Source organism: Oncorhynchus clarkii, chromosome 29 (genome assembly GCF_045791955.1).
Source record: "Oncorhynchus clarkii lewisi isolate Uvic-CL-2024 chromosome 29, UVic_Ocla_1.0, whole genome shotgun sequence".
NCBI lineage: Eukaryota > Metazoa > Chordata > Actinopteri > Salmoniformes > Salmonidae > Oncorhynchus > Oncorhynchus clarkii.
Window position 1 is genome coordinate 6082673 of NC_092175.1, and position 12129 is coordinate 6094801.

The 12129-nt window shown below is 43.4% G+C and overlaps 1 protein-coding gene across 2 annotated transcripts in view; it reads right to left on the reverse strand.

Moving 5' to 3' along the window:
- Positions 1 to 12129, reverse strand: part of LOC139388096 (ceramide transfer protein-like) — a 37412-nt gene that overhangs the window by 12276 nt on the left and 13007 nt on the right. For both annotated transcript variants that reach the window (XM_071134659.1, XM_071134660.1), the window contains exon 3: positions 2114 to 2230. In XM_071134659.1, coding sequence (XP_070990760.1) covers positions 2114 to 2230 — 117 coding nt within the window. The remainder of the gene's footprint in view (positions 1 to 2113; positions 2231 to 12129) is intronic.

Genomic DNA, 12129 nt, shown 5'->3' on the forward strand with positions numbered 1-12129 from the left:
ACGTCGTTTTAGAGAATTTGGCAGTACTTCCAACCGGCCTCACATCCGCAGACTACGTATATGGAGACGTGTGGGTGAGCGGTCTGCTGATGTCAACGTTGTGAACATAGTGCCCATGGTGGCAGTGGGGTTATGGTGTAGGCAGGCATAAGTTACGGACAACGAACACAATTGCATTTTATCGATGGCAATTTGAATGCACAGAAATACCGTGACGAGATCCTGAGGCCCATTGTCGTGCCATTCATCTGCTGCCATCTCATGTTTTAGCACGACAATGCACAGCCCCAGACCTGCCAACACTGTCCAACTTTTTAGAATACCAGACGTGTGTGGCAAATTTGAGATTCATGTGCTTAGACAAACATTATGGATCACACGTGGTTCAGTTCAGTCCTCTGAAAAAGGTATTTACAAAACAGAAATAAAAGATTCATACTGCTAAGTACAGAACATATAAAATAAATATATGTTTTGTGGAATTAGCACAGATTGTCTGTATGTTTGTTCCATTACATGTACAGTGTAGAATGGAGATAATTATCTATAACGTTTTTCTTAGCATATGCCCCCAAGTTTAGTCTCTATAGTTTAGTCTCTATAGTAGAGGAATACAGCTCACAAGTATTGGCTTTTTAGACACGGTTCCTAATCAACACTAAGAGCAAATCATTTTGAAAACATAAAAACAAATTATCGCAAACTGGCTACACAAAGCTTAAGTAGGCTACCGCAAAGGGAATCTGAACGCTGTTTGCTAGAAAAGTCTGCTGCTTCAGCCTATGTAAAAAGGTGCCTATTGGATTTCTTTGCAGCGCAGACATAATTTCAGATAGTCGAAATTGGAAAAATATCAAATCTGGTGTAAAGGCATTTTTAGAAGCATTGCCGCTATAGCTAATAGCGGACATTCATTCAATCTTCATCGTGCACTCTTTTAAACTCCCAAATTCCATTTAATGCCAAGATGTTTAGATTATGCTTTTTGTGACATGGATCATAATTAGTTAGTCTATCAGGTTGCGTGATCCTCGTAATGTTACGTGGAAAATACAACTAATGGGACGCAGAATTAAATATATCACGCGCACAAATGCGACCAGTTCATTTTCGTATTTGCATTTCATTTCTTTCACTAGCAAATGTGAGTGAACTGCTGTCACTTTAGAGCCCACTGAATGTCCATCTTATGTTCTCTAACGTTAGCTTCTCTAACGTTGACCTTTCCACAACACACGGAGCCGATAAGGGATTTGTCCATGTGTTTATGTACAGATGACAGTCGGCAAACTCAGCAACACAACAAACAGGAGGAAAAGCAGACACGGGGTAGCTACGTCCAATAATGATGTATTCATCTCCATGTCGGGTTGGCACAAACTCCGTACATCTGCATGTGGCAGCTCGAGAATTAGATGTCAGATTTACTCAGTGGATTTATTTTTCATTCAAATGTTTAAAATAAAAAAATCAGGCCCTATTCATTTCTGCGTACTTTTAACTCGGACATGAACAGAGAATTGCGTAGTGGTTAAGCAAAATGCGTGCATGTTGGCAGGTCTGCAGCCCCATGACAAGGATCTGTACACAACTCATGGAAGCTGAAAATATCCCAGTTCTTCCATAGCCTGCATAGTCACCACCAGACCATGTCACCCATTAATCATGTTTGGGATGCTCTGGATCGACGTGTACGGCAGCGTATTTCAGTTTCCGCAAATATCCAGCTACTTCGCACAGCCATTGAAGAGGAGTGGGTCAACATTCCACAATCAACAGCCTGATCAACTCTATGCGAAGGAGATGTGTCGCGCTGCATGAGGTAAATGGTGGTCACACCAGATACTGACCAGTGGGGGATCTGGACATTGACTGATTTCCTTATATGAACTGTAACTCAGTAAAATCAATGAAATATTGTTGCGGTTATATTTTTGGTTCAGTATATGTACCACATCCCTGATCGGACTGTGTGCAACCATGACCTACATGATATCTTATTACCTGGCACTCGTAGGTAGACATTAGATGTGACGATAAGAAACATGCAGCCAAGGTAAAAGAAAGACATATTGAACACTCCAGTGTGTGTGTGTATTATTGTAAGTCTTACCTTGTGTAGTTCGATGGAGTTGATCCATTGGTGTCTGTGTTCTGGGTCTGTGGCCCTCAGGTACCACACGCTGTCGTTAACACTGACATCCAGCCTGCACTCGTCAAACTCATGGGGCTGAGGGAGTGAGAGCGAGACGAAGCGAGGAAAGAGAAAGGGAGGGAAAAACTGTCAAATGTACAGCAACAAAACACTTAAATATTGCACAAGCCATAGTACTGGGAATAACATAAGACAGCAAGAATACTTCTTTGCGATTCACATGGGACAGTGAAGCAGTACGGGTTTGTAGCTTATATAGCAGGCCATTGTAAGAAAGAGGAAAAAGGCAGAGAGAAATCAGAGTTCAAAATCAGAACATCCTCCATTTTATGAGGCAGGCGAGAGACAAATGGGCTTTTGAAGTAGCCAATCAGCAGAAGTGAACAGACTAGAGGTCGACCGATTAAATCAGAGCCGATTTCAAGCTTTCATAACAATCGGAAATTGGTCTTTTTGGGCGCCGATTTTTTAAAATTATATACCTTTATTTAAAATAGGCAAGTCAGTTAAGAACACATTCTTATTTTCAATGACGGCTTAGGAACGGTGGGTTAACTGCCTTGTTCAGGGGCAGAACGACAGATTTTTACCTTGTCAGCTCAGGGATTCAATCTTGCAACCTTACAGTTAACTAGTCCAATGCTCTAACCACCTGCTTCTCGTTGCACTCCAGGAGGAACCTGCCTGTTACGCAAATGCAGTAGAAGCCAAGGTAAATTGCTAGCTAGCATTAAACTTCTTATTAAAAAAACATTTTGCCAACAGCATTTTGCCAGCAGCTCTTCACAAGCACAGTGCTGTTTATGACTTCAAGCCTATCAGCCTAATGGCTGGTGTAACTGATGTGAAATGGCTAGCTAGTTAGCTGGGTGCGCGCTAATAGCGTTTCAAACGTCACTCGCTCTGAGATTTGGAGTAGTTATTCCACTTGCTCTGCAAGTGCGATGGGTAGCGCTGCGAGGGTGGCTGTTGACGATGTGTTCCTGCTTCGAGCCCAGGTAGGAGCGAGGAGAGGGACGGAAGCTATACTGTTACACTGACAATACTATAGTGCCTATAAGAACATCCAATAGTCAAAGGTATATGAAATACAAATGGTAGAGAGAAATAGTCCTATAAATACTATATTAACTACAACCTAGGAATATTGAAGTCTTATGTTAAAAGGAACCACCAACTTTCATATGTTCTGAGCAAGGAACTCAAACGTTTGCTTTTTTTACATGGCACATATTGCACTTTCACTTCTCCAACACACTGTTTTTGCATTATTTAAACCAAATTGAACATGTTTCATTATTTATTTGAGGCTAAATTGATTTTTATTGATGAGAGAGAGAGAGACAGAGAGAGAGACAGAGAGAGAGACAGAGAGAGAGGGAGAGAGAGAGACTAGGCGCCAAGTCACAAACCAGGGCTAATCACAGCCAGAGGACTGGGTGTGTGGTTTGGTCAAGGGCAGTTTAGGACAGCGAGCGATAGAGACTAAGGTAAATGTCCAGATCCCCAAGCTACAACATGATGGCTACTTCATTTACCACCAAAACCTGTCCAAATTCTGAACGTCAGACATTAGGCTAATTAAGTGGTTTTATAATCCTGTTCTGGAATTCATTCATTAGTAGAAATCTACATGCCTCAATCCCACATAAATTGTAAAGACTGACAGTAGGCTCAGACCTTCTTGGAGAGCTATGGCAAAAAAAACATTTATTTGGGGGTGAACTAATGTTAAGCCCCTCCAGACTAGTACCTCGTAAGATGGTCAATTTATTTTTACAACACCCCACTTCCAATACCAAACCTCACACTGGCAGATCTAATGGAATGAGAGAGTGTGTGTGCATCACAGCAGAACGGGACTATTTTAGTGAGTTGGCAGAGTCATTCTAGCCCAGCCAGCCAGCCAGCCAGCATCAGCTCTATAGAATGGGGGGCTCAGTGGAAGAGTCTAATTTAGCTGTGCTGAAACCTTGACGGGAGAGAGGACAGGACCAGATGCTCAGTTTGGGTGAGAAATAACATAATAGTAAATGGCATACAAAACACACGTTCAAACGTTGCTGTCCATTACTGAAGTTAACTTCTGCAGAACGTCAATCTCCAGTCTTCGTGTTGCTCAGTAGCCTCAGCCCCACGTCGCACACCAACTGACACTCAGTGACTGATTGACTGACTATTAGCCAAAACCTTGTCTGTGAGCAATTTCAGACTTTCAGCATGCTTATAGAGAAGGGCACTCAACGTGTACTGCACTGACAAATGACTGATGATTGGCTGAAAGAAATTGATAAGATTGTGGGAGCTGTAATGGTAGCCTTTGATATTATTGACCGTAGTCTGTTATTGGAAAAACTTAAGTGTTATGGCCTTACATCCTCTACCATATCATGGGTTGAGAGCCATCTATCCAATAGAACAGGGTCTTCTTTAATGGAAGCTTCTCTAATGTAAAACATGTAAAGTGTGGTATTCTGCAAGGCAGCAGTCTTGGTCCTTTATTGTTCTCTATTTTTACTAATAATCTACCACTAGCCTTAAAGAAAGCCTGTGTGTTTGAGGGGAGAGAAGGGGTCTCAAGGCTAGGGCGGTATCCAGATTTTCATATCATAATACCGTCTTTCTCTCATCCCGGGATTTATGGTATTACCATGTGTTTAGCACACATGAGGCCTCAAAAGACAAAAAAACCCATTGGCCATCTATTAGCAGAATGCTAACAAAATTAGCACAAGTAATAATGAATTTCCACGGAGGCTGCTAGCTAAATATGCTAACGAGCGCAAATGAAAATAAACAAATTGCAAAGACCGGCAATCCAGCTCATAAAATTATACATCAGTGTATTTGTACCTACAGGCTCTAACCAATAGCGCAAAAAAAAGGTATTAGGTGAACAAGACGCAAGTAAAGAAATAAAACAGTAAAAAGACATGCTATATACAGTGGCGAGGCTATATACAGACAACGGTTTGTCAGGCTGAGGCAGTATGTACATGTGGTTAAAGTGACCACACACACACACACACACACACACACACACACACACACACACACACACACACACACACACACACACACACACACACACACACACACACACACACACACACACACACACACACACGTTATTTTTTGTGAGTTTGGACATTTACAAGTGAATGTGAACGAGAGGTATTGTGTTAATCTGAAGGGAAAAGAGTACTGGACTCGCTAGGGCAACCTTTATTTAGCTAGGCAAGTCAGTTAAGAACAAATTCTTATTTTACAATGACGGCCTACACCGGCCAAACCCTAACCAGGACAACCCTGGGCGCAATTGTGCGCCGCCCTATGGGACTCCCGATCACAGCCAGGATGTGATCAAGCCCGGGATCGAACCAGGGTCTGTAGTGACGCTTCTAGGAGCGCGATGCAGTGCCTTAGACCGCTGCGCCACTCGGGAGCCCGCCTGCTGCTCGGGGAAGACGGGGGAGGAGCGTAAGGAAATCAAAAATATAGCAGAGCAGCTGTACAGATGACTCATCCAAAAGGGCTTTGACTTCTCAAACATGGCAGAAAGCTAACACATTATGATGCCCCGTCCCCTTTATTAACTCAGATACTTACTTAGATAACGCGACCCCTAAGATTAAACTTGCTAGTTAACGCAGAATTCGTTTTTCCACACAGGGGAAAAAAAAGGTTAAAAAAAGCATAAGAAATATCTTGCTGCGTTCTGTAAACAAAGATCTATAATGCTTCTTATTGTAATTTCTGCTCGGCATCAGACTTATTTTGTGCCTCAGTTACACTTCTCCACTCGGATGAGAATTCACGAACGGGCATATCAGCAGACAGCGCTTTGACTTATGTTTTTCCTAAAGTTAATCTTGCATTAGGAAATGTATATTGGTCTCATTATTTTTACGATAAACATTAGAAATATGATGGCCATTCATCGTTAAAAATTAAAAAAAATGCACCCTACCTTTTCAATTGTAAGCTCATTTACTTGTGTGGCTGCCAGCCAAATGTGTTGCACTAATGTATTTTCTGTGAAGGAAAACTATAGTTGTACTTCCCTGATCACTCTATTGAAGAAAAACACTTTACTGTCAATATAAAACACAACCCCTGTAAATACACAAATGGACTCTGATCCAGCTTCCTCCCGTTGTGCTATTTACAAACAAACACGACTGGCTCAACTGTTCTGGGGAACTACGGTAAGCTTCATAATGTGAACTAATGCGACATGAAGAACGCAATCTCCTTACATATTGCACAAGTTGACTGCAAGTATTTACTTAAAAAGTAGCTACAAACATGAAAATGTACTGAAAAACATAAACGAAATAGTTAACAGTATTGACGGTATTAAAAAAAAAAAAAACATCCCATGGCTATTTTCAAATATCCCGAAAGACGATATTCCGCCCAAGTCTACTCTAGGGTGCTAGGAATGGGAGACGATGGTGAGAGGGCTCCTTGGAATGGGCTGCCGGGCGTGGGTAAACTGGGAGGGTATACTGGGAAGCAGGGTTAAAATAAAACGTATTCCTCCTGCCCTGGATCTCTCAGCTGACGGACATATACACACGAGTGAATACTTAGGTACCCTCTCCTCCAACGTTCTCTTTAAAGTTCTGTCTGAAGCATGCAGGGAGGAGTCCTGAAACTTCTAAAGGACAGGTTTAAGGCTGAGGCCTCTTTCACGCCTCTCTTTCCAAAGACAAACTCCCCATTGTGCTGTTGAAGCGGCCGGCCCAACCTGTTTTTAACATGCGATTGCATTTAGAATTGTTGCACAATGACTGGGCTTCGAATAAGAACACTTTTCACTCCAGCAGCATCCAGCTGTTTGAGAGCTGCACTGTCCGACAAGTGATATTATTCAGCTACTAGGTTCTGTAACACATGCTGTGCGAATGTCATAAATAATTTACACGATTAACTAACAAAAGACGCATCAATTTAATTCCACTCAATTATGCAAATTATCCTATAGACCAATAAGCATGACGCTCAAATGTATTTTCGGCATCTAACCAATTAACAGTAAACCGTTAACATCCCTAAGAGAAACCAATCTAAACAATTGCAGCCCACCACATATCTACATATATAAACAAGACTTCCAGCATTTCACAGACAGTATTACTGCGGTGTATACAACACTGAGCATAAATCTGTGTTCTGGTACAAAAACTCAAACCCTAAAAGGGTAGATGGGTGGGGTCACTGGGGAAAAGAAGACTAACGAGAGAGGGCAGGACAGGTTAGGGACGAGAGAGGGCAGGATAGGGCGGGACGAGAGAGGGCAGGATTGGGCGGGACGAGAGAGGGCAGGATTGGGCGGGACGAGAGAGGGCAGGATTGGGCGGGACGAGAGAGGGCAGGATTGGGCGGGACGAGAGAGGGCAGGATTGGGCGGGACGAGAGAGGGCAGGATAGGGCGGGACAAGAGAGGGCAGGATAGGGCGGGACAAGAGAGGGCAGGATAGGGCGGGACTAGAGAGGGCAGGATAGGGCGGGACTGTCTATATACAGTGCATACCTTTGATTGTATTATTGACTGCATGTTTGTTTATTCCATGTGTAAATCTGTTGTTGTTTATGTCGCACTGCTTGATTTATCTTGGCCAGGTTTCAGTTGTAAATGAGAACTTGTTCTCAACTAGCCTACCTGGTTAAATAAAGGTGAAATACATTTTTAAAAATAGGACAGCGGGCCTGTGATATCAGCCCACAGGATGTCATCAGGATGTCATGAGAACCAGACCGGAGGAAGAGACCCATTTCCTGTTTCAACTAACACTTTCTAACACTTTCAACACCCCCCTAGCCCGTCTTTCGTTCCGGCTCTCTGTTGGTCTCTGTCTCGCCCTCTTTTCTTCCATACTACCCTCCAATCTCTCTTAGTAAACCCTTGAAAATCAACCCTGATTGCCCCTGCCCCTTCTATTCCTCCCCAATCACCCTAAAACTACAATATTACTGAATAAAACAGATTCAGCCAATCATTGGACAGATTTCGGTTACTGGCCCAACGCGCCTACAAGCAAGGCTAGTGTCCTTTTGTTGTCATCTTATGCAAACTAACTCCTAAAAACACATTTTATTCCCCATTGTCCTGGGAAAAAAACAAATGGACCACTCAAATACACTGCTCAAAAAAATAAAGGGAACACTTAAACAACACAATGTAACTCCAAGTCAATCACACTTCTGTGAAATCAAACTGTCCACTTAGGAAGCAACACTGATTGACAATAAATTGCACATGCTGTTGTGCAATTGGAATAGACAACAGGTGGAAATTATAGGCAATTAGCAAGACACCCCCAATAAAGGAGTGGTTCTGCAGGTGGTGACCACAGACCACTTCTCAGTTCCTATGCTTCCTAGCTGATGTTTTGGTCACTTTTGAATGCTGGCGGTGCTTTCATGAGACGGAGTCTACAACCCACACAAGTGGCTCAGGTAGTGCAGCTCATCCAGGATGACACATTAATGCGAGCTGTGGCAAGAAGGTTTGCTGTGTCTGTCAGCGTAGTGTCCAGAGCATGGAGGCGCTACCAGGAGACAGGCCAGTACATCAGGAGACGTGGAGGCCGTAGGAGGGCAACAACCCAGCAGCAGGACCGCTACCGCTGCCTTTGTGCAAGGAGGAGCAGGAGGAGCACTGCCAGAGCCCTGCAAAATGACCCCCAGCAGGCCACAAATGTGCATGTGTCTGCTCAAACGGTCAGAAACAGACTCCATGAGGGTGGTATGAGGGCCCAACGTCCACAGGTGGGGGTTGTGCTTACAGCCCAACACCGTGCAGGACGTTTGGCATTTGCCAGAGAACACCAAGATTGGCAAATTCGCCACTGGCGCCCTGTGCTCTTCAGAGATGAAAGCAGGTTCACACTGAGCACATGTGACAGACGTGACAGTCTGGAGACGCCGTGGGCCAGGTGTGTCCCAGGATAAATAGACCTCTTCCACATTCATGGAGGAGACTCTCCATGCAGACACCTTTGTAGATTGTGTTGTGGTTCTTGGTGGCCTTTTGTTTGTTTGTTTTGGCACCTGTCAATGGTGTATGTAATCAGTAGTGTATATTTTCCTTAGTTGCTTTAGTTAATAAATATATATTTTGTTACTCCTTATCTCCACGTTGTCTCCCTTTGTTACGGGCTTTGAGCCGGTTCGTGACAACATTCAACTATGTAAAGAAAAAAGTGTTTAATAAGAATATTTAATTCATTCAGATCTAGGAAGTGTTATTTTAGTGTTCCCTTATATATATATATATATACAGTGCCTTGCGAAAGTATTCGGCCCCCTTGAACTTTGCGACCTTTTGCCACATTTCAGGCTTCAAACAAAGATATAAAACTATTTTTTTGTGAATAATCAACAACAAGTGGGACACAATCATGAAGTGGAACGACATTTATTGGATATTTCAAACTTTTTTAACAAATCAAAAACTGAAAAATTGGGCGTGCAAAATTATTCAGCCCCCTTAAGTTAATACTTTGTAGCGCCACCTTTTGCTGCGATTACAGCTGTAAGTCGCTTGGGGTATGTCTCTATCAGTTTTGCACATCGAGAGACTGACATTTTTTCCCATTCCTCCTTGCAAAACAGCTCGAGCTCAGTGAGGTTGGATGGAGAGCATTTGTGAACAGCAGTTTTCAGTTCTTTCCACAGATTCTCGATTGGATTCAGGTCTGGACTTTGACTTGGCCATTCTAACACCTGGATATGTTTATTTTTGAACCATTCCATTGTAGATTTTGCTTTATGTTTTGGATCATTGTCTTGTTGGAAGACAAATCTCCGTCCCAGTCTCAGGTCTTTTGCAGACTCCATCAGGTTTTCTTCCAGAATGGTCCTGTATTTGGCTCCATCCATCTTCCCATCAATTTTAACCATCTTCCCTGTCCCTGCTGAAGAAAAGCAGGCCCAAACCATGATGCTGCCACCACCATGTTTGACAGTGGGGATGGTATGTTCAGCTGTGTTGCTTTTACACCAAACATAACGTTTTGCATTGTTGCCAAAAAGTTCAATTTTGGTTTCATCTGGCCAGAGCACCTTCTTCCACATGTTTGATGTATCTCCCAGGTGGCTTGTGGCAAACTTTAAACGACACTTTTTATGGATATCTTTAAGAAATGGCTTTCTTCTTGCCACTCTTCCATAAAGGCCAGATTTGTGCAATATACGACTGATTGTTGTCCTATGGACAGAGTCTCCCACCTCAGCTGTAGATCTCTGCAGTTCATCCAGAGTGATCATGGGCCTCTTGGCTGCATCTCTGATCAGTCTTCTCCTTGTATGAGCTGAAAGTTTAGAGGGACGGCCAGGTCTTGGTAGATTTGCAGTGGTCTGATACTCCTTCCATTTCAATATTATCGCTTGCACAGTGCTCCTTGGGATGTTTAAAGCTTGGGAAATCTTTTTGTATCCAAATCCGGCTTTAAACTTCTTCACAACAGTATCTCGGACCTGCCTGGTGTGTTCCTTGTTCTTCATGATGCTCTCTGCGCTTTTAACGGACCTCTGAGACTATCACAGTGCAGGTGCATTTATACGGAGACTTGATTACACACAGGTGGATTGTATTTATCATCATTAGTCATTTAGGTCAACATTGGATCATTCAGAGATCCTCACTGAACTTCTGGAGAGTTTGCTGCACTGAAAGTAAAGGGGCTGAATAATTTTGCACGCCCAATTTTTCAGTTTTTGATTTGTTAAAAAAGTTTGAAATATCCAATGAATGTCGTTCAACTTCATGATTGTGTCCCACTTGTTGATTCTTCACAAAAAAAATACAGTTTTATATCTTTATGTTTGAAGCCTGAAATGTGGCAAAAGGTCGCAAAGTTCAAGGGGGCCGAATACTTTCGCAAGGCACTGTACATGAGGTGAGTATGTAAACAAAGTGGCATAGTTAAAGTGGCTAGTGATACATGTATTACATAAGGATGCAGTCGATGATATAGAGTACAGTATATACGTATGCATATGAGATGAATAATGTAGGGTAAGTAACATTATATAAGGTAGCATTGTTTAAAGTGGCTAGTGATATATTTACATCATTTCCCATCAATTCCCATTATTAAAGTGGCTGGAGTTGAGTCAGTGTCAGTGTCAGTGTGTTGGCAGCAGCCACTCAATGTTAGTGGTGGCTGTTTAACAGTCTGATGGCCTTGAGATAGAAGCTGTTTTTCAGTCTCTCAGTCCCAGCTTTGATGCACCTGTACTGACCTCGCCTTCTGGATGATAGCGGGGTGAACAGGCAGTGGCTCGGGTGGTTGATGTCCTTGATGATCTTTATGGCCTTCCTGTAACATCGGGTGGTGTAGGTGTCCTGGAGGGCAGGTAGTTTGCCCCCGGTGATGCGTTGTGCAGACCTCACTACCCTCTGGAGAGCCTTACGGTTGTGGGCGGAGCAGTTGCCGTACCAGGCGGTGATACAGCCCGCCAGGATGCTCTCGATTGTGCATCTGTAGAAGTTTGTGAGTGCTTTTGGTGACAAACCGAATTTCTTCAGCCTCCTGAGGTTGAAGAGGCGCTGCTGCGCCTTCTTCACGATGCTGTCTGTGTGAGTGGACCAATTCAGTTTGTCTGTGATGTGTATGCCGAGGAACTTAAAACTTGCTACCCTCTCCACTACTGTTCCATCGATGTGGATAGGGGGGTGTTCCCTCTGCTGTTTCCTGAAGTCCACAATCATCTCCTTAGTTTTGTTGACGTTGAGTGTGAGGTTATTTTCCTGACACCACACTCCGAGGGCCCTCACCTCCTCCCTGTAGGCCGTCTCGTCGTTGTTGGTAATCAAGCCTACCACTGTTGTGTCGTCCGCAAACTTGATGATTGAGTTGGAGGCGTGCGTGGCCACGCAGTCGTGGGTGAACAGGGAGTACAGGAGAGGGCTCAGAACGCACCCTTGTGGGGCCCCAGTGTTGAGGATCAGCAGGGTGGAG